Below are 24,105 nucleotides of genomic sequence, written 5' to 3' on the forward strand. Positions count from 1 at the left end.
GTGAACATAATTGAATGAATGGGTCTTTTGAGTGGCTTAAATAATGAATGCCCTTGTTTGTGTGTGTGTGCGTGCGCGCGTGCATGTTTTGAACATGCCCGGTACTGCCAGCCACTAAATATTTCAGCCATTTAATGATATTGTTTTGAGAGATGGTCATCATAATTACACATGGTGTACAAAAGGTTAGCCATTGCTACTTTCCCTGAAATTGCTCAGCCAGATGAAGCAATGCGATTAAAGCTGCAGTAACTGTTTTTCTTACTTACCCACCCAAGTCAGTTAAATTCAGAGGGAAAGATGTAGATTTGTGGGGAGGTGGATTACAGGAGGATTTAGTTTAAGCCTTGAAAGAGAAAGCGAGAGCATGGATTGTACAAAAGGGGATGTAGCTTAGCATTAACAGCGTGCCAGATGTTTCTTATGCTTAGTGTGTATTACTGATATATCAGTCACTTTGATCTAGTCCTGTATGCACCTGGAAACACAGGAAAAAGCTTTAGGCTAAAGTTTCCCAGCATTACTTTCTCGCTGATGATGTTGAGTTTCAGACTCAATGACTACTAGTTATATTGCACATCCTGCATCCTCACGCTCATCTTGTGCATTCTCAAATCAGCTTGTAAGCATAGCAGAGAAATGCATGTCAGCTTTACTGGGAGATACATTTCGGTATTATTTTGAGCGATTAACGCGCTTGCTCTCGTAAAACTTACTTTAACTCGAGCACGCAGGAAAGATAGTTTCTACTAAGAAATGGGTAATCTAATCAGTAAAAAAACTAATGAATAAATTTGATTTTATAATTATTTTCCATGCCTGCAATCACTGTTTTGGTTAAAATGTAATTATTTTTATTATCCTCGATGTCATGTCAATGTGTCTTGTGTCGTAATAATTATGTAGACTTTCAGAAGCATGTTGTTGATGTACCAGTAAGTAGCAATAAAATAATCTTGTCCTAGTGCAGCATAATTTGTGTTTAGTGCAATGTAAACCATATTGTAGTTATTGTATTTTGCAAAATATGCAATGTCTTCTCACTCTGTCTTGGAAGCTAACTTTATTTTCTTTTGTACTATTACTGATGGGCAATAAAACGGCCTACATTCTACCCCGGTGAAGCTTTTTGCTGAGCTTGGAAGTATTACTGAATATTTTTCATGCTAAAGGTTTACCAGGGGGTGGCAATAAAAGTCAAAGCATAGCTTTTATTACAGCCCAATTCACATCCCATAGAGATACATGCACTGGCATATTCCTCTACTGCAGCAAATACTGGAGAGGCTTGCCTGGCTTTGAGCCCAGAAGTGGCCTGTTGTGAAGATTAAGGCAGATGGAATCTCATAGGCAGATAATGGTATTACAATAATAAAACTCCATTCACACTGCATTCACTCAGGGAACAAACATCACACTGATGTTAGCACACTGGCTTTGAAAATAAGTTTATACAACCCTTGCTATTTGTGTGCAGTTAAGAAAACAACTGAAGAAACATGTATAGATAGTAAAATATTTTAATTAAATATACAGGAGGTCATATCATACAAAATGTCTTTATTTTTTTTATCTTGCTTGCCAGCTGGATGATTGGTAAACAGATGGCTATGGTATCAAAAACACTTTTAGGATGCACATTAATGGAAACAACATGGGAAAAAAAGTGAAAATGCAGCAAATAAGAGTATCTTAATTCTTAATTTGTAGTGTTTGTTTGAGCCTAACATGAAACAGCAAAAAGGACACAGCTAGATTGTGTAACCAACTTTTGTATTGTTTTTTTTCCCTCTTTTTTTGTATTTACAGATTATAACAGTTTATATGATAACAACCACGCATAACTATCTACAGTGCTATTTACACAGAAAATAAGACAAGAGAGAAGGGTTGCCATGAATTGATCCCGTATGAATGTTCTGCACAGGAGCCGGCACTAATGCCAGTTTTACCTACGCACAGCAATGTACAGTACTTAATCAGAAATGAATGTCTTTAAGTCTTCAGTCAAACTTTACAAATAGACCTTTACAGCTTTTTTTTCTTCTTCTTTTGAAACACCAGACATGTTCCCTGTGTATTTCAACTATCCTGGATTGCATTTATAGTGGTTGTAAAAGCCAGCGCAGGTGTTGTCTCTCCACCTCAGGCTATGGAGCACGGTAGGCATACTTTATGGAGTCTGGTACCTTTTCATCTCAGCTAGAGAACACATAGGGTTCACATGCCCCAAAGATGACAGACACCAGACCTGTGTCAATATCAACTTGTCAGTAAATCTTAGAAGTTCTTGTGTAATCACTTGTCTGACTAAGTTAAGCTGAACGAGTTGATTTGTTTAAGCAGGAATACTAAACATTAGGTTAAAGTTGAACTGTTTACATTTTAAAATGTGAAATTTTGTGCCTTACCCTTTAAGTCTGGTGTCTGATAGCCAAGTGTGCCATATCATTTTTGTGTGAGTGTCTGTGCACTGCACTTGAGACAAGAGGGACAGTAATATTGACATTCCTAACCTGCTACAAAGGATAGACCTTAACAAGTGTAGTGCTAACTCTAATCCAAGACTGCGAAAGGCACAGATATTTGCAAAGCAGTAATATCCTAAGTGACAACATTCCTATCAAATCATATAGTGAGTCTTTTCAGGGTGTTAAATAAAGAGCTTTTCAAGTCAAGAGCAAAAAGATGAAATGCTGATTTTTTTTGTGGTGAGCATTCCACAGCAGACGGCTGCTTCATTATGCTGGTCCTACAGACAAAAACAAGCCGCAACAATCATCACATACAGTTGGGGGTAAATTACTTTCAATTTAGAAAGCATAAATCAAACAAGCGTTTCATTGACTCTGAACAAATAAACATTCATGATTTGTCAACGGATTGAACGGACAACTGGTTATGCTGTATTTGAACTGAAATACAGAGTGAATAAAAACCTGAACAGAGTAAAAAGTGAGTCTACAGTACATCTGTCGTACACAGCACCTCTGAATGTTATGTTATAACGAAACTACTCATGTTGCACCACAGTGAGTGTTAATGTCTAGTCCAAGCAGTCCAGGTGGATTTACTGTGGCACAAACAGGCAACAGAGTTCAGCGTGGAGACATGTAAACAGATACAACACCACTGGCTGCCTAAAGAGTAATAATGCGCTAAACAACTGCTGAACATTGTTTGCAATGATGAACTCACATCTAGTTATATAAAGAATTTCATTTTCATTGTCATGTTACTTGTAGTGTTTTTAGGCAACAAAGTTCAGCCCTCAGACGTAGTAAACAAATGGCTTTTCTCTGTTGCCCTCCACTTTTCACACATCCCGCACAACAACCTGACTCATGGTTACTGAGAGCGGCAAACTGATCTGTGAGCACATACACATGAGCATTGTGCAAATAGGGATACACCAGCAACAACAACAACAACAAAAAAGATACAGTAAGTGGTGATACAAATTAAGAACAGTGCAAAGTATATAAACAAAGGCATATACAAATAAAAAATAGGAAATGGAATTTTGAGTCTGTCATCAGCCAAAGTTATAATCAGTGTTTTGTCTCGACTGAGCCACAATCCCCGAGCAAGAGAGACAGAAAGAAGCTGACACAGTTTCTGAGGATGAAGAAGGAGAGTGAAGAAAAAGTGTGTTCTCTCCATTACAGTCTGGTGCTGGGGTGTACCGATGACAGCTGAGGAGGTGGGAGGGTCGATAGAGGGTAGAGATGGTGCAACAGATCTCCGTACAGTGCTGCACCACCCGGGTGCCTGTAGAAGTGGTGTGGACTGGGGCTAGAGGCCAGCAGCTGCCTATGGAGCATCATGGAGTGGAAGGCTAACGGGGGCACGAGGGGCGACACAGCTGACTGGCTTTTCAGGTACTGCAGACCTGGATGGTGCTGGAGTCCATCCTGGGCGCCTGGTGAAATCAGGCTGCTGTGCGGGTACATGCCAGCATAAAGGGGTGCAGCATGGGGTGGGGGGAAGGTGGTTGTAGGGTGGCCCTCGGGGAGATGATTGTTGAGGTGAATTGCATGGGCTGGTTCAGCTGGTTTTAGCTCCTCTGGGTCCCGTCGGATTGTGCCAGCAGGGTGGATTGGCGTCACAACACGCACTTTCCTTTCTGGGGCGTCCTCGCTTTCAGGCTCGACCAGGCTCCGCTTACTGGGTCTAATCGGGCTGGTGAGGGATGATTCACCTGAAGCTTTGGGGCTGGGAAATGGCTGTGACGACTCTGCTGAGCTCTGTTTGGGAGGAGAGATTGTCATAGGTGGAACACGGCATGCTTTGGGATGGGAATCCAAACCCTGGTGCACAATGGGATAAGGGAGACTACAGAAGGTGGGCTTTGAGAAGGAAACCCTCTGAGAGAGAGGCTTAGAAATTGTGAAGTCTCTGGGCTCATCTTCAGTCTCTCTGCTCTCTCCATGAGTTTGAGTTCTGTCACTGTAGTGAGATCTATAGGCCAAGCCCTCCTGCTCCAGGCTGCCACAAACAAAGCCTTGGTTGCCCTCCCGGTCCCTGGTGTAGTGCTCTCTCCGCTCTCCACTGGCAAAGCCAGCCATCCTCTCTTGGCTCAGGCAACTCTCGGTTTGTCTATACAGACTGTGAAGGTGAGGGGATGAGTAGCAGTCACCTGCATAGCCTCTAGATTGAACAGGTGGACCATGGACTAGCTTCTCCCCTGTGTTTTCCACAGAATCGCGGGTTTGGGTTCGGGGGAGGTAGGGCTGCCATGGCGCGTTAACTTTGAGCTGAATTTGATGGTTCGTCCGGCAGCTGTAAGTGTCTGAAAGCTCTCCAGCAGTGCTCCTCTCTGATTGGCCACTTGTGGTTTGTTGGTGAACTTTGCTGCTCTGGGCATGCTGGATAACTGATGGCCTGAATATAGGTGCTACCTCAGGTATGTTGTCTGACCCGCGTCTCTGTCCTGCCACCTCCTCCTCGCTCTTTCTTTTTACTTTCTCCTGTTCAGCCACTGATATGATAGGAAGTGAGGATGTAGTTGTGTGAGGAGGGGGCTGAAGAGGAAGAGAAGAAAAGGAGAAAGGGTTGGACTCACACACCATGGAGAGGAGCTTCTTTTTGGCCAAAGGAGACATGACCCCTTGGCTGGCTTTACAGTAGGCAGCTGTCTGTCCAGGGCTCTGTGTAGACTCCTTTTTAATTACTCCATAGTCATCTTTCTCTGAGAAGGAATCTGTGCTCAAATCTATACACTGTCCATCTGCCTGCTTACACATGGGCAGCACCTTCCCCACCCTCCCACCATGATTTTCAATAGAGTCTTTGACCTTGGAGAAGGGCTCAGGCAGAGCAACATGTCCAGCAGGTTTATTCTGATCCCATCGATGAGGCAGATACGGATTTTTAGGAATAAAATGCTCTTCAGTTTGCTGTTCTTCAGTGAGTTTTGCCTGGAGGGCCTCACTGATTTGCCTCCATTCAGACTGGGGCCCAGGCCCTGTGTGGAGGGGCAGACCAGCATGTGGGGCTCTGCAGTCTGGTTCTTTGGGGCAGAGTGAAGACGGCTGCTCTACCGTCAATGACTCCTCTTTCTTCAAAGTAAGCTGTAACTCTTCCTCCTCTATTAAAATTGGTTCATCTTGCTGAGACACCTCCTTTTTTATGGCTGTGGAGAGCTCATGATTCTCTTCTTGCTCCTGCAAAAATGGCATTTGTTAGAGTTGTTTCTCAAAGTAGAACAAACAATACACTTCTATATCCTCTTATCATTTGGATATGTCAAATTCAAAACAAATTCACAACAGAGAGTTTGATGACAAAGTACATGAAAACCATACATTTTATTTAGAGTGAGAAGGAATCTTGATTAGGCTGAAGCTGCGACTGACCTGTGATTGTTCCTGGCCTTTCAGTATCTCCCCTCTGTCCTTTTTACTCCCTGGCTTCAGATTGTTGGGGGCTTTCAGTTTCTTGGCCCCTACTCCTTTGGCTTTGGTTCCGGTTGTTGAGGCCTTCTCTTGGCTGCCTTCCTGCTTCCTGGGTTTGAACAAAGGGAGGGGCTTGTCCTGCTCGCCATTTATGTGCCTCTCGTACGGAAGGAGGAGCCTGAGGAAGAATGTAGGCAAAGGAGGGATGATTTAGTTATGTCACAACACATTTTCAAGGTACAATTAGTCATGATGTTTTGTGTCCTCACACAAGCAAAATATCTAAATTTAAAATTTAGAAAATAAGCAACAAACGTATATATCTCAACACCCTAAAATTCTGTTAAAAAGCATTTTTTAGAGAAAAACAAGTTTTGTTGTGTGTGTATAATGATATATGAAATATGCAAGCATTTTGTTCCTTAAAACTAAAATCAGAATAAGCAGCATATAATGCATATAATATAATGGTCTATTATACATATCGCTTTAAACCCCTTCTTGTTTTAATACCTGGAAAGCATTAACAGTTCCATTGTAATTAAGCTAGGTTAGGGGAAATCCAGGCTCCAGTTGGTGTTTGTGTGTGTGTGTGTGTGTGTGAGAAAGAGAATGTGAATAATGAGTTATCCCCTGCTGAGACAGATCACATTTGGTATTACTTTAACCTTGACAGAGCTGAATGTGTGTGTGGGTGTGTAGAGTTACTGTGGTTGGAAACGAAAAAGAAGAAAATATCTGGAAGGGTTGAAATCAAATGCTTTAAAGAGACCTTACAGCATAAAATATCTACTTGAACATACTAATATGATGAATGGCAGAAGCCCTTACAGCAATAAAATATTTTCAGATGGTAACAATATGCCTGAGCTTTTAGCACATGCAATAGCTGCATATTCTCAGGCTTAAATAAGTTCATACTTTACGACAAAGGTCGTTCTGTAGAATAAACATTAAACAATTTCTGACTTCTGTTATTTCTCCTCTGAATACATCCCAAGTCAGTTTTCCATATCTGATGTTGTAACTAATGGGAACATTAAGATCTGGATAACATAACAATACCCATGTGTAAAATAATGACATGAAGAAACCAGGAAGGGAAACTTTTAGACTTTTATTGCTCAGGGAAGAAAATGGAAATTGGCACAAGACCAAAAATAAGAAACGTTGTGGAAGAGGAAACCAAGACAACTGAAAAACTACAACTCTACAAACTTCAGTAAATTCCTCTGAAAATCTTTCCAGAGCCTCCTTCAGGTTTTTGTAGATTAACAATGCATGAAAGCCAGACAAAAAACATGACTTTTTCAGTCATGAGTGAAAAAAAGGTTGGACTCTTCCTTTTAAGGGACATGACGGTAAAACAAACAATGAATCAAGAGCTGTTTCGCCCACTCTTCAAAAGAGAGAGAGAGAGAGAGAAAAAAAGCCTTAGAGAGTTCAAGAGGCTCTGTGGGATTTTTTGTTATTTTTCCTCTGAACAAAAGTGCTGGCAGGGAAAGCGGTGAAACTACATTTCATACAGCTGGTCTGGCACCAGGCCCCAGGCCAAGAAAGGAAATGTACTATTAAATGTGACTTATTGGAGAGACAGAGAGCAAAGAGGTTGTGAAAGTGAAGAGAGGAGGAAAAGAGACCAAAAGAAAAAAGAAAAACAGATAAAAAAGGGAGTGAAAAGGGGGATAAAGGCTAATTAATGAGGAGCAAAGAGTCTTGTGACGAAACCATGAAAAGCATGCTGTCTTTTTAACTTTAAAGTGTTATTCATTAGAAATAGGGAAGTGCTTCTCAGGCTTTTTATAATGAGGTATTATTGCACAGAAAATCCAGTCATAATAGGTGCTTTACCTTCATAAAATTGTTATTCCTTTAAACTGGAAAATGGATATTTAACATGTGCAAATGTCCAGTTTACATCCAGTCAAAGGGTCATATAAACTGCACATATACCAGGGAGCACTGTTGACTATCTGTATGATCTGTGGGAAAGAGATGGCTGACTTGGCCTGGGTCAACTTTATGGAATGTCAATAAGGGGCAAGGGGGGAGGGGGGCATTGTCGCTGGCCCGGATAATGTAAGAGCTGATCCCGGGAAATTACTGGGGCCCTTAAATAGTTTTAAATGGAAAGTCTAAGATGGTATGTTAGGCAGAAAAACAAAAATCAGTCTCAGGAAGTTCCTGTCATTGTCAGAATGATTTGCTTTGTTAACAAAACTAGGATGCCACATTAAAACAGTTATAGCCTGTTTAATCGTGTGATTCATTCTTATCCATCGACCATTTCAAATGTTATTACTAAACCTGCCATAAGATTGCTCAAGCTACAGCTCTATCATTCCTTTTTCAAATTTTCCTTCTATATACAAATTATAAGAAAGTAAACCAAACAGAAAATCAAAATAAAACCCTATAGCATGACAAACAGGGGTAATTTCAAGCTATTCACATAAATCTAAGTCATGACTGTGCAATATGATATAATAAGTGCCTGTGATACAATACCACTATAAGTAGCAATTTCCTCCAAGGCAGAGAAAGAGATGAGTTTGGCAGTCAATGCATTAGCTGAAACAAAGCCAGGTGTAGTTAATAATTTGTGCCACTTGGGGGCGTATGCTGCACTGACAGATTACAGGAAAGAATTTCATCAGGGCAGGAGAGGCAACGTTTTTATGAGGTCAATAAATACTTAACTTTGTCTCATGCCAATTTATCACCTGGCTTTTGTTTAAGCAGCCGTTTTCCATGTTGATAACAAGCAACCAAAATATGCAGCAAGGAGATTAAAAATTGAACGGTCAGAGATTGAGGATGTCTCATGAAATTAAACTAAAAAATGTCTCTTCATATATATGTAATGCATCGCATCTGAGCAATCACAAACAGTGTAATTCATCAAAGCACAAGGGTCTAGATTACACTCACAGCCCCTCCCTCTAAAAAACACAACTTGGCAAAAACAAGGTGACTTTACCAGCAATGTGCTGCTCTCATCTGAGTTTTGTGTTACAGGAACAAGCAGCATGCTCAAATCCAAGAAATGCCTAAGTCACCAAATAAGTGGAAAAAGCCTGCGGGCTGTTCCATTTCGACAATTTCCCTCCCATCCGTGCTGAAATTAATTTTAGCTGGTGTTGTGTTAAGATCACAAGAGCTGCTTCATGCATAAAAAAAGGAAAAGAAACTATTTAAAGAGCTGGTGGGCAAGCCCCCAGGGCAGTAGAAAGATGTGGAGGAAAGAAAATAACATATTTTTACAAGCCTACAAGGAAAAGAGAATTGAATCTAAGAAAGTCACATTTTTATCTAATCTAAAAGAAATTATTTCGTAACAACCAAACAACAATGAAACAAAACTGCTGTAGATAAAAGAGGGAGACAAGATGCCAGCAGAGGGATAAACAGACATTGTAGTCCCTCTGCTTTGGATTCATGCCTCAAAGCTCCTCTTTTGTCTCGAAGCCAAACCACTTGAGGTGACCCTCATTCATGCAGTTAAAACACGAGGGCAGCGCAGGAATGTATGAAAACTTAAGTCCTTTGTCAAGTCTGAAAATACCAGATTTAAAATGACCTCTACTGTTCCCCTGGGGTTTGCTCTCATTAGCTGCGGCTGCAACGGCTTGCAGTAAATGTTCACCATAGCAGGTGTGAGCCAAGAGTTCCAACTGTGTAAAATAAATGTGCACTATTCTGCATAAAGAAATACTCAAGTCTTTCAGTTACTTAAGTATTAATGCCCAATAAGATACATAACATGCTGCCTTTTGCTGTCCTGAAGTGGACTCAAGTATCAGCTAGAATGTCCCTAATTCAATTTGCTACACTGATCTAGTTATTAATCTCAGTAGACTTGAATAGATTCTCTACAGTCGATTGCCTGTCACACATCAGTGATATAATTTGTGATTTCTTATTGCCACGAGGGAAAGAAACGTCAGACGTTTAGGTTAAATTCCACATATTAGAAAAAAAAATCACACAATATTGTGATTTGTTAGATTGGTGCGAAGAACGTTTCTTTTTTTGTCATGAATACTAGCATTTGTCATGGAGAAACCATCTAGCTCTCAGAGGTTAAAATAGCTGTCTGCTATTTTAAAGTAAAGAACGTGCAGCTCTTTGGCTGCATTCCAGTTGTAGCTGAAGTCCAGATTCAATGGTGGAGTCAGAGTGATACAAAGAATTTGGCCATGCTTTTGATCCGGACAACATGTTGAGACATTGTTTATAGTGTTAAGGAATGCTGACAGTTATGTTCTCATGTTGCAACTTTCCTTTCTTCCTCCTTATTTTCCTGCTTTATTCCTTAAAACTGACACATTTTTTCTTGTTTATTAAAATCATTGTTGCAGTCTGTCTCCTGTCTCTAACAGGGAAGACATGAAAGTGATACTCCCTCCAGACTGCAATCCAATGATTCCCTCTGCTTTAGGACAAGACCCCAGAATAATTGAAAACTGTGTTTGGGCTGTAGCACTAAAAATAAAGGCAAGCTAAAGTGTAATGCAGCACATTTGATGTATCTGCAAAACAGCAAGGACAAAGAAAGCGGAGACATGCTGACTTGAGCATGATTCTGAGTATGTGGCAAAATAAGATTTAGAAGAAATGAAAATCTATTTTCTCTTTTCTTGCACTCAAATCTAAGCCCTATTTTATTACCATTCTCAGTGTAAAGACTGACTTAAGGTTTCCTAACAATGTATTTTTATATCTAGAGAGCAGCTGTAGTGAATGCAGAGGAACATCGATACCAAGAGGAATGAATAAAGGCTGAATCAATAAAACATCTAGTCGACTAAAATTGGAACAGACGTGCATCTGTCTTAAAAGAAACACATATCTGCATGATCTGAGCCAGAGAATATTTCACAAGCCCCAGACTCAGTGTAGAGTACATCTGGCAAACATCTAATACTTTTAAAGATGAAATGATTTAATCCAAAACCTCTCATCTGCGTTCTCTGCTATTGCCCAAAACCTCAGAGTTTTTAAATAGCAAATTATTCTAAATTGCTTCTCTGTTGCCATGGATATCCCCCCCCCCCCCCCCCCCCCCCCCCCCCCTCCCACCACAATGCCAACCCGATTGTGCAATTACATTAGAGTGCCAAGGCATGGTGAGGTATTAAAAATCTGTAACAGCCAGAAATGAACAGAGATAGCAGAATGTGATGTTTCTGTAACAAGAGATCACGTAGGAAAGCAGGAAGATTAAATATGTAGGAGCCGTTAAAAGGCGCTGACCTGTATAATGAAAGAAACAGCATGAAGTGCAAGGCAGGGAGAGAGAGAGAGTAAGGGGGGGAGCTCAGAGAAAATGGCACAGCACAGAAGGAAAAGGCAGTCTATTTCAAGGTTATTGATGCCATCTTTTTCATGACCTCATTTTTAATTCAGAGCGCTGGGCCCTGACAGCTAATCTCGGGAAACGGTTTAAATAAATATCATTAAAGCTTCCCTGTAGCTGCAGCAGCAGACCTTGGCTTGGACATTTCTACATTGATTTTTCCTTGCGCACTAATGAACGGCGCTCTGTGACTAAACAGTAACTTGAAAATGACAATTAGCTGAGGTTATCTGCTGTTCAATTCCAGCTATGCAACTCCATTTCTACTAGTGATTACCGCCTGCTCCTGGACAGCATAAATATAGTGATTATGCCCTTGGCTCCATCTTTCACAATAACATCTCCTAGGAAACCATTTCATGTGATTTTACCATTAGGGCTGTAAAGGGATAATGTGTATAATTTAAAACGAGAGTTGAATGCTTGCGTAGCTTTCGCAGTCTTTAACCCAAATAACACCAAGACAGCCAAGAATATCCACTTAATTGAAAGCAATTATGTCCTGAAATATTGTTTCCTTTTTTCTTACTAGCTGGAGAATTTATTTCTTGATCTACTCTACTTTACCCCACTGAGACAAATCGGAAATGATCCTCTAGAGAGAAATACAAAACATAGGTGTTGTTCCACTTTGTACACTGTACATTCTTGCTTGTGAATTATATTTCTGTAGCACATTGAGTAATGATTAAAGGTGGAAACAAAGACGCCTCTGGGGAGCAAACACACACTTCAGCGAGCCTACAAACAGCCTCATTCATCATGCAGAGAGAATGGCTGTGTTTGCTGAGTTAATACATTGGAGCTAATTGCCCTCCAAGCAGCCCAAACACCAAGGCTCAGCTAAAATTATTCCCCTGAATGGAAACTTGCTCAGCTTCAGCTGATCTTTCCCTCACACACATACCCCATCACTCTACCATTACCCCTCCCTCATACACCTTCTCTCTGTCAGCCTGATATGCACTGCAGTGTGTGGATATTATTGCTTTGTATTGATTCAGCATTATTTTCTCTCAGCTGCTTCACGGTGGCTGGAGAGGGAAAGGCCAGCACAGCAGCAGTCACACCTCACCACTTCCCACATGAATTTCTCCGACTATGTCTGCCTTCATACCACCGCAGTTACACCTTACAGTCTAATGAACAATATAGCTTTTCACATCTGGCCTCATAGACTCTATCAAACAAGAATAAATTCTGACTTTTCTTATGATAAAACTTTTTTTCTGAACCATGTATTGATAGTCAAGTTAATTATTAGTATAAATAAAACATACTTTAAACTTTAAAACATATTACCGTTTGAGACAACTTAACATTTTGAGTCACACTATCAGCCTGGCTGCAAATACATCACACTGAACAACATAACAAACCCTTTCACACACCTATACTTTTTGCAAATTTCCTGGAAAAGCCACTGCAGCCTTTGCTGCCTGGGCTTGCAAATTCGCTTACAGCATGCAATCTTGACACAATCTGAAACTGCCTGGCTCCCTCATATGGTACTGCTGGCATCTTTGCTGTATTACTGACAGGTGTGTATGTGTGCCTCAGCTGTGCTGATGCATGAACCTGCAGTAGCCAGAGGGATGTGGAGAGGGTCGCTGGCCTGGAGGAATGACCTGCTTGACGAGCGACTGGTTATCTCTTGCTGGGAAGATCATATTTGGCATTTGTTTAACCTTGGGAAAGCGGCTGTGTTGTGTGTATGTTTGTGTGTGGGTGTGTGAGTGCATGCAAGCAGCACTGCATAATACCCGTACAGCTCCCTCAGGATCATATCCATATGCTTGCTTTTGGTTTGGTAATACCAACTAAGTGATTATAATGTGGAGGTTCAAAATCCTGCAGTATCTGACTGAATGATTAAATGAATACATTAAACTGGTGTTTTCATTTGAGCTTACAGCTTTATGTGCTTGTAATACAGTTATTGTATATATGTGTAAACATGTAGGTCAGTGAATAATTCAAAACTTTGCTGTTATTTTCAGCTCTTTAATCTTCTTTTGTTTGCTTGTACAACAGAACAGGGAGAGATTACAGCACAATTGGCTCTATATTGGCACACAACGGACCAATTAATTCCAAGAAAAGTGTAATTTGATTAAGGTTTATAGAGAATATATTTCTTAATACAATTATAACTACATGCAACAGCATCCCGCTGAGAAATATGAGGCACTGCTCTTCATGTCTTTAAGTGCATTGACTTGCTTTGTATAAGATCAATATTTGTCTTGTGGTGTTGAATAAAGTATTGTGAAACCGTATTGGATGCAGCTGTGATTTTATTCACTTGTGGCAAAACAAGCTGTTCCATGTGTGAATGCATAGCAATAATGTGTCATATATAACTTGGCAACAAAATAATTCACCTCTCGTAGTGTCTCCGTGTACATGTGGCGGCGCTTGTGCTGCTGGGGTTGCCACCCAATTCATCATATACATGCTTCCACTGTCGGCGGACTGTTATCTGGAAGAATGGATGAGAGACAAGACAAAGAGAAAGAGAAACAGATCATAAGATGAGTACTGACTTTGGACAAATGAAAAAATATGAGAGAAAAAATTAGAAAAACACAAGTGGTTGACATCATTTCAGGGTCTTGAGGAGTTACTGAGTCATGATGTTCCAGTTATTGAATTCTCAACACTCAATTCTCTAACACAATAAGCTCAGTTAACCTCATGCAGTCAGTTGTTCCTGCTATAAGCTCTTATCCCATAACAGATGGGAATAACGGACGGGCTCCAACACAACAGAAAAATCCAGACTGCCACTGAGGTAACAAAGCCTCACAATGAAACGTGAGATAATAAGCTGCAGATATGAGAGTTTATAAGAGTTATAAGAGCTATATCCTGTTTACAGCCTGATCTAAATGTCTGTTTGGACAACATTATATAGTTAGGTAATGAAGGAACAAGCATGAGCAACACACTTGATGACTTAACATCAAACATTGACTGCATTTTGGAAAAATGTCACACATGAATAGTGAATGAATAAACGGCAGGTAAGGCTGCCAACTCATATGCCTCATACACCCTTATTTCTGACTCACACTGGTTGTGTGTGCACTTGCATGCTGTACTGTACATGTGCACACTTGTGGGTATGTATGTGCTTTACACTTCATCTCCAACGTGGGAAAAAATGAGCAATTTATCCAATTTCCTTCTGCCCTGTGCAGAACAGAGGAACATGTGTTTTCCACACCAAGGGGGTTTTGAAACAACAGCACTATTTCTGTTCAAGGGGCTCTGAGCAATACTTTCTTCTTAGGAAAATAGTGACTGACCTCAAGGGGCAAAAGGAGGACAGACAGAGAAAAGACAGAGAAAAGACAGGGAGGCAAGGAGGAATACAGGTAGGGGACAGCATAAGGAAGAGGGATAAGTTAGAATCAGAGAAGGGGAGGATGAATATCAGAGTGAAACAGAAAGAGGGACAGATGGAAGAAAGAGGGGAGGGACCTTCACATAAGACAGGGAATATATTGCCACATATGTGAATACTTACCAGCTCATATCCTCCAAGTTTCTGAGCAGCCTGAAACATAGTCCAAAGGTTGACTGTGGGAGACAGAAGACAAACAAGGCAGTTAGAAACTCTGGGAAAGGACCTGAGCTGAAACGATTAACGTCATATACAGTCATTACACAAGAGGGAAGGATATCAATATTTTGATCCTTTAGTCAAGAAAAAACAGTAATAAAAATGTAAAAATACACCATTACAAGTTACTATTATATGGTACATTTAGATAGATAGATAGATAGATAGATAGATAGATAGATAGATAGATAGATAGATAGATAGATAGATAGATAGATAGATAGATAGATAGATAGATAGATAGATAGATAGATAGATAGATAGATAGATAGATATTTCTGCGTTTGTGAAATGAAAACAGCTTTTCATAATTTCCACACAAAACAATGCTGCACTTCAGCTGACACCGAGTAGCTGTTCAAACACCACAATGTGATAAAATACAGCATATTTCTCATTCTGACAAAGACATTTGTTAACCTTCAGCGGCAGCCTGCAGGTATGAATGAAAACTATTTCAAGCATCAAACGCTTGGCATTATGCTCAAACTTCTGTTTGAACTAATGCAAATTCATTTGCATTGATTTTCCCATGCAAATACCCCATGACAGGCCATATCATAATACAAGTCTTGTATAACATTTTTCCAAAAATAGCCATGTAGCCACTTTGAAAGAAAATATTTCCCACAAGCAAAGAACGATCAGTTCATTGGGGTACTTTTTGTGCCAATGACATTTGTATTTGCTTTCTGTAACATCATTGTTTAACATTTTTATATGAAAGCCTATAAATAAGAAAAGGAGGCCTCGCCTGGGGAGAAATCCATCAAAATTCAATCTGTGCGTACACAAAGCCTTGCATTTGTCAAAATGACATTTTCCTATCTCCGCATTTGACAGCATTGATTTTTTCCTTCCCTCCTCTCTGCGACCGTTGTCAATGCACGGGTGGAATAACAAAGGGAGCTGGGTAGGTTTTTCTGTTTGAACTGAGCATGTTGGCGCATTGTGCTTTCTGACTGTAGAAACAGAAAGATGGTCTATTTAACTGGCTTGTTATGCATCGACTGTAATTACCACAATCGCATGTGGAATTGGGACGGGGCAGAACACATAAAGGAAATGAGAGAACATGCCTTTTCTTAGATGTCTTGTCATTAGTAATTTCTTTTCTTAATTCCCCTCTGTTTGGCAGGGGCAATTATCACTGAGATAAGGATGACAAAACAGGAACACAATGCAGCCTCAATGACACACCGATGGCATGGCAATTAGACAAACAAGGCTGAAAGAGGGAGACAAATTGGAACTGATGTTCGCAATCACTTGCTGATGTCCAAGCACTGAGGCACACATGTGTAGGAAATTGTAACGCTCAGACGCACACACTTACTCGTCGATTAATCTCGTAGATCAAGGACATTCATAATACACAATGTAACCACCACTACTGTTCTGCTATTCCTTCAATTCACAAGAACAAGCTCTTTTATCTTTTACTGCTTCCTCTGCAGCCATACAACTTAAGAGACAGCAGCTGTTCAGTCAAGTCACTAACAACTGAGTGATAAAAAAAGAAGGACAGTGAGACCCAAGAATAAACTGCAGCCCCAGTTATTAGTCATGTTCTGTGATGCAAGTACTAGTGTGCATTCAGGCTTTTACATGGTCAAGGACTAGTAAAAGGAGCCACTGCATGTAGCAGAGATTAAAAAAAAGGGGGGGGGGTTGTAGTAGAACTGATGTAGTTACTTTATGGAAAAATAATCTGCAGCTTTTTATTATGTTTTTTTTGTAAATAACAGGTTCAGTCATCTTCTTTTTTTCCACCGAAACAGAGAAAAATGTGTTACAATCTGTGGATTCAACTCATGCACCACGAAGATTTGCTCCTCTGCGCTGTTTCTGGGAATAAACAAGTTGTGTGAAGATTTCATCTTGGACTCTGAAAGCTGTGAACATATTTTCCCTATTTTTCTTTTTCTGCAAATAAATAACTGACAAACTGGAAGAAAAAAGCTGCACTGTAATCTCTTTAAGATAGCCATTGTACTTGCATCCATAAATATTGTTAACAGAGCAAGAGTTTTTTTCCATTTTCAAGCAACAATTAAAACTCTCCAGACTGTGTTCGATCCCCTGTTTTCGTTGCTTTTCCAGGCCAACTGGTCTCAAATCAGCACCTCTATTCAAAGATGTTTAATGCATATGAGCCCTGAAGTGAAATATAAATTCAGTATGAGAGTGAGGCAGAAAAACAAGCGGGCACTGTGTTGACGATCTTAATATTACAGGGCTTACAATATGTTATGAGCCATTCGTGGTAAAAGCAGATTGACTGAATGGTTTGTGTCATTCTTCTGGGATGTAAAGGAAAAACAATTGCACCTAGAAATGAGGGGGGATAGGTATAGAGACATAGTCTATGTTTTTCTGAAGGTGAATCAAATGGAAATTTTAGTGGCCCAGCCAACATAGCATCGCTAAGTCTGGTAAATCTTTGTTGAACTCAAGAGAACTTCATAAAGAAAATTAATACTCAAATGCAACTAAAATAACATAAGTTCAATTGTCATTACAGGAAAGTGAGTTCTTTGATCCTTTAATGCATTTTTACTGAGCTTAAAGGAAAGATTATGAAAACTGCGGCTGATTACATCTGAGGGTTTGTATTAATTATGATGTGTTTTTTTTCCCTTTTTTCCTTCCTCTTTACATGTGCTGATGTGTGCTCGCTGCCAAGGACGGAGTTTAAACAGCATGATTTCACCATTTAATGAGGGCCTTGCTTATGATGTGTCTGGTTTTGAGATTCAAAGCATGCACTGTATGTAAAACAGTTGGCGCGTGGACCTCGACTTTATTCTGAGCTCAAACAGAGAAATGGCAACTAAAAGTAAATTGTGTTGGGTATGTAATTCTCCTGTCGTCTTCCCCTTTTCCTATCTATCTCCCACAACCACAACGACCTATTTAAGGTACAACATGCCAGCAGCCAAGATGACAGGACTGTCAAAATACTGCGGTGAGGTTAGCAGAGTCGAGGCGACCACAACTTACCTTTATGTAATAGTTAAGAGTAATGAGTTTTATCGTGCTATAAACTGTCACTAGTACATTCAATAGACATCTCCCTCCCCCTCCTGCCTCTTGTTAATTTGCTGGAGTTGTCGTGTTACGGTCTGATCTGAATAGCTAAATCCTTCTTGGTTCCTTTGACAAGAATGCAAATGTGAGTTCCTTCCTTGAATAAAGACTTGAAGAAGCAATAAAATTGAAAACCACAGTCTGAGATGAGAGCTCATGTTCTCATGTGTCTTGCCTCGAGATCAAACACCTTAAACAGACACACTTTTTCACTTTCAAAAAACCAGATTGTGCCCTTTATGCTGTTTATGTGCATGTTTCTCCTCTCTGCCCTGTGCACTCCGAGTGCAAGCTAAGCATCCGACCTATATTACAGATCTTTCATCTTGGGCAGACGTGTTTCCCATACATGTGATGTTCTTTTCACAGTGTGAAAGGACGTTCTTGGCCTTCACAGGAAACCCCTTTGACAAGTGTGAGAAGATATTCTCTGCTCATATGAAAGCCAGGCAAAATGTGCCCTGACAGGAAGTCTCCTGAGTATTTTACTAGCTGCTGAATGCAATGTTTCCCCACCTAGAGTAATTTTCTTTTAGTGTATTATTACCACAAACTGTGTTTTTTGCTCTTTAACAGACATGCAATTTTTGATTTTTTTGCCATAATGCCTGCAGTAACTGGCAGTCATTTCCATTTCCACCTTTAAGACTCCCATACTCTGGATAGTTAAGATCAAATCTGCCTAACTTGACTGAAAAACAGATACTTGCTTGTCATATGATCACAACATGGGGGCAGTATAGTTAACATGTGGTTAGAGATGCTGATTAAAATCCACACAGGGTTTTTTCCATGACTGTTTAACATATTTTGTGACTTACAGAGTGCAGTTTCACTCCAAAATATGCACTGTGATTTGAAACGTATTTTCTTTAGTTTCTTTTCTCTAAGCTATCAGATATTTTTGGTTTAAAATAACATGTTTTCTGAAATAGGTTTCTTCATGCTCGCTCCTACAGGTGCGTTTTTTCTTTATTCTTTTCTTTTTTATTCTTATTGTTTTTAACCTCCTCTCAGCTCACCAACCCTCCCCACTGGCAAAGTTATGACCTAATTTGAAAATAACCCCAGTGAAATCTACCCACACAAACTTTCTACTGCGTCTACAGTAGAGTACTCCCCTGTTTAAACTGTGAGAGAAAAAGAATAAGTTGTGCTACTCACTCTGTTTGAAGCCGAGGAAGGGGATCCTCTCAATGGGCGTGTCTCTATCTTTCATGTACTTGTAGAGCGCTACTAAGAAAGCCTGCTCTTCTGCTCGACTCTCCTCTGATGTTTCCTCCTCTTTCTTCTCCTCTTTTCTCTCACTCCTCTCCTCCTTTTCCTTCTCCTTTCCTCTCTCCTTCTCCTCAGCTGAAGATTTCTTACTGAGACCCGTCGCCTTTTGTTTGGCCGGTGTGGTTATTCTTCCATTGGGTACCGTTTTACAGTTGGGTTTGACCTGCGTGGACAGAGAACATGGAGTCAGCAGATGCATTAGGAAAACTGAAACGTTAACGAGAGCGTTATTCAAACAAGGTCAGACAGATTGTATGAGACGTGTTTGGGTTTAAGCGCAAACAAATATTCTTAGTGGCCACAGAGGGAGCCTTTCATTGATTACCAATGGAGCAGCTTCTCTTGTCATCACAGATTAGGGACAGATAAGTTTGACTCAAGCTTTGAGAGAGAATTGCTATTATTGATTTAACTGTACAAGGTCATATGAATAACAGATGCTGAGGGTCTTTTAAGGGAGATGCTTCCTTCACTTTGAATATTATAACTGATGTCAGACAATAAAATACAGCACTGAGAAGAATTTAAAGGCTTTCATAATAACAGTAAAAATATCACTCAGTTCAGAAAGTTCTGAATTTTTTAGATAAAACATAAACTGAAAAGTACAGATTATTCTTGCATAAACTCTGGTGTTCAGTTATCTACTTAAACTAACATGATTTCAGAAGCAGTGGAGTGATTCTGCTGTATTTACAGTGCTGCTTCTTGTTGATGGAAACTCTAGAGCAAAAAAGATAAACATCTTGTTTTACTGTGGGATTATGTTGTGCTTGTTTAAAAGACTATTATATGTTTGGAGGCAGACACGCAGACAAAGAGAATGCTGCTGTAACAGATGCTATCATTTCTAATCAATCAAACTATTAAACGAGTCAGATGAAAACAAATTAAATTGTCTTAAAAGCAGTTTTAGGGATTAGTCCACAGAAATGAACCTCAAATGCTTTGAAACAAATTATTCGACAAGCGGAAAATACCAAATGTTCCTCTGTTACAGCTTGTACTACAGCTAGGTGAAATTATGTCATCCCTTTGTGTAATGTGTGGCCTTCGGTGTCACATGTTTTTCTGCGTGCCCTGGTTGTTGCACGGCACTACACTCGCTGCAGTGAAGGCCGCAGTGTATTGTTTGGAGAACTGAAATGCAGCAGCCTTGTTTTGCAACTGGAGATAAAACATGATGGCCTGGAAAGCTATTGGTTAGCAACAGAAGTTGTCTTTAATGCAAAGCTAGTACACAATTACTGTTTCATAATACTCTGCATATGATGTACTTTATTGTACTGAGTGCTGCCTTACATACAAGATCAAATATATCCATATTGAACTTATATAGTCGGTTTAAACAGTTTTCCTTTTCATCTTTAAGCCTGTGTTACTGAAGTAATGTGAAATTCCCCATGGGGATCAGTAAAGTTTTGTGTTATGTTATTTTATCTGACTCATGTAATCTCACCTTGGTCGTAGTTTTGCTCTCTGGGCTGGAGGAGTCCTGTGCTGCCACAGCTGCTGAACTCTGGCTTGACCCTGACGAGCCCTGAGCCTGACCCTGACCCTGGGAGTCCCTCCTCTGAGAGATAGAAAGCTTCTTCTTCCGAGGTCGCCCCTTCAGGTTGGGAGCTGAGCGAGAGAAAACAGTGAATTGGATTTATCCATTTAAGCTGGAAATATGTCAACTCATGCGCCACAGTGAATTAATCTTGTTATAGGCAACATCTAATGTTTTTACGTAACTATACTTTATTTTACAACATCCATGGGCAAAAACTAATTTCCTGCCAAGCAACATTTACTTTTAGCTGAGAAGAACGGAGGCTATGACAGGAACATTTACAACCAGGGAAAAGAATTTCACAGGGCTGCTAGCCTGTGGCTAATTATTTCTAAACTGGATTAGTGCAACATTGTGCTGAATGGGGTAACAGCCTGCCAAATTGTTCCAATGTGCTAGTAAACATGATCCTCAAGTTCCCTCTGAGCCCAAAAGAGAGACTACATTTAAATTCTGACAGATGTATTTTTAAGACTGCAGATGAGGGCGTCAAACCAGTCGAGAAGTTAGTGAAATAATGCAAATGACAGACGTTGGTTAACCAACAAATCCTCAAAAGAAAAGAAAGAGAGCAAAGAAAAATATTTCATACAGATGATAGAAAAACTCAAAGCCTGTGTGTGTTTCTTACTTCAACATATATACCATGATAATGCTCTATTCAGATGTTTTTATTATCGTGTCATCAAAAAACATTAGAATGAACTACAGCACTTCAGAGGCAATCGTCACTGTTGTTCTATTTTTGGTTTTCCTCTCTGTTCATGTTTTAAAGCTCAACGCACTTAATTAAAAACACATGAACCTGCCTGATAGGAGCTCTTTGTTTGAAAGGCTGGCAGATATAATTGCTTAGTTCACATTACATACACAATAAAGTATTTAAAGTCCTTTGTACACCCACGTTTATGTCAACCCACGATTGTAATGTAACTTCTTGGCAGAATGCCTTGCCTGAACACAGCAACACAAACAGAGATATACTCAAAGGACAGAAACAGAAAGAAATAGAGGAGAAACTTCAAATGATCTCAGTTCAGTCACGTATTTCTCAGCGTCAACATTCTTTCTTTCCATCCGCAATGACAATTAAATCCCATCCAAGGTTGTTCTCTGCCAAAAAAAAACTCTGTGATTATTTTTGTCAGATCAAATTCCCATCAAGAGAAATGTTACAACAACACAAGAGCTGAATAAAACTGAGAGTCATTAAGAGGGTAAAATGCTCACAGCTCAACTTCATGTTGTTATTTTTACAACCACAACGCTGTGGAAAATCAGCACAGGGAAAATTCCAAAGACAATTGTTGTACATTTGTCATCTCCTTGGCAATGAAAAAACAAGTTTTCAACACTGTAATCTTTACTTAGAAAGCTCTGGGTGTGTTCCTCCCTCCACTGTTTTCTCATTCTGCTGCTCACTCTGCTTTCTTTACTCTACTAATTACTTATGAAGTCCCTAGAACATACATCTTTGCGTTTATTCATTTACTTCTGTTTTACATAAGCACAAAATATTTAGTGCAAATAGTTTTTGTACTTTAATCCTTTTTCAAAGCTTGGACTCCTGTAAAGAGAAAAATTAAACTAACACAAAGAGAGTAAACATTAGACAAAATCTGTAAAGCACTAACTGATGACCACATGCTACAGGTATACGGTGCTCTGTATTATTGAAAACATATACAGACTTACAAAACACAAACATTTAATGACCAATTTGCCTGCTGGTTCGACTTGAGTGAGGTCACACTCTGACTGCGGTATTGTTTTTAGTCCAATCACTAACTGCTTGTGACACCCTACACTCAGTTACATAACCTACCTGTCTGTTTACATTTTTCATCAGGTCAAATACTGCTGCGTAAGAAAATACTGCAATTACAGCAAAACACTGCTGCATAAAACATGTTGCTCGAGCTGAGAGTGAGTTGAAATGTATTAGCGCTAGGAACTCACTGATAGAGGACAACCTGGACACATTTAAACAAACCCAAGTCGATATTACAGTGAACTTGGGTTAAATGGTGCATTCACATATTTTTTGTAGACATATACAAATAGGCAAAGAAGGTCAAGTGGAGGCAATATTTCTGTACTGCAGGAGACATGCTGATCTGTTCTCCACATGGCTGAGTTGCATAAGGGAGGAGTCATCAGCTTTATAATAACACCAAGAAAGTCAAACACAGACCGACTCTGCAGATTGATTTTCTCAAATGGAAACACAGACATTTATAGTCTGTAGGAAAACAAAACTAACATCACAAGACAATGATTTTACAGCACCCTGAGAGATGTGGTATTTTTACCACTCTGTGGGCATTAAGTGTTTTTGTCAATGCACTAGAAGAGAAAGAGATAATTTAAGCATGCAAGATACTTCCCTCTATAAGCCAAAAATGAGCCCCACAGTCACACACCAAAAATGGATGCTGACCAAGCTTCTACATTCCATTTTGCTTCGCATTGAGTAAGTTATTGCTCACTTTGTGGTTTTCTGCTTATCTAGGACACAAGCATGACTTGGGGACACGCCTTGAAGTGGCCAAAAGGCTCTTGTCTGGTCCTTCACAAAGCTCCAAAGGCACACTGCTCACAGAAAAAGAGCCAAATGCACAGACCGCTGTTATTATGATGAAATGTACTGTAGTGATAAGCCTTCTAGAGAGAGCTGAGGCCACATGCACACACACTCATACACAAATAAACAGGTAAGGGGTATTCCCCCTGGGTGTGAATCCATCCTGTCTTGTCAAGGAGCCATGAGCCATGGAAGTCACTTCTGACTTCTGCAGTGAGATGCACAGGATGACAACTTGCTCTCTGGATGACGCCAAACGCTCTCAGCTCTTATTAGCTTTAAAACAAGGCTCAGCTTAATAATTTCACCCCCTCAGATTCAATTAAATACAGAAGTATTACTATTCCGTTGATGTCAGTGATAATGGAAAAACTCATTAGAGACAGCTCAGGAAGGGTTCTGATGGTTCTATGCTTCAACAGAGAAGAGCCACGGGGAACCAGCAAAATGGACTGATTGACTGAGAAGCTGCTGGGAATACAGAGGCCACATAAAGCCAACTGGAAAATTCAACTGATGGATGTCTGTGATGATAAAGCTCAATATCTACAAGTTTACTTAATGAACAGTAAAGTGGTTTCAAAAATCCCCTTTAAAGTTAGCGAACACATGATCGTGCTGATAGGAAGCTTGTTTTCACATTTGTCTGACAAAGTGAAATTTAAAGCTTTGGGATCTAAAAATACTTTGATGTACTTAAGCAGATTAGCAGCC

The 24,105-nt window shown here is 39.9% G+C and overlaps 1 protein-coding gene across 1 annotated transcript in view; it reads right to left on the minus strand.

Annotated features, from left to right (window-relative positions):
* Window positions 1-1,502: 1,502 nt before the first annotated feature.
* Window positions 1,503-24,105, minus strand: part of arid5b (AT-rich interaction domain 5B) — a 75,515-nt gene continuing 52,912 nt past the window's right edge. The window contains exons 5-10 of the mRNA XM_072390726.1: window positions 20,712-20,875; window positions 19,139-19,415; window positions 14,789-14,841; window positions 13,641-13,738; window positions 5,859-6,075; window positions 1,503-5,666 (exon numbers count right to left, since the gene is read on the minus strand). Coding sequence (XP_072246827.1) covers window positions 3,663-5,666; window positions 5,859-6,075; window positions 13,641-13,738; window positions 14,789-14,841; window positions 19,139-19,415; window positions 20,712-20,875 — 2,813 coding nt within the window. The 3' untranslated portion in view covers window positions 1,503-3,662. The remainder of the gene's footprint in view (window positions 5,667-5,858; window positions 6,076-13,640; window positions 13,739-14,788; window positions 14,842-19,138; window positions 19,416-20,711; window positions 20,876-24,105) is intronic.

Source organism: Leuresthes tenuis, unplaced genomic scaffold (assembly GCF_036924035.1).
Source record: "Leuresthes tenuis unplaced genomic scaffold, fLeuTen1.0.hap1 SCAF_8, whole genome shotgun sequence".
Taxonomy (NCBI): Eukaryota; Metazoa; Chordata; class Actinopteri; order Atheriniformes; family Atherinopsidae; genus Leuresthes; species Leuresthes tenuis.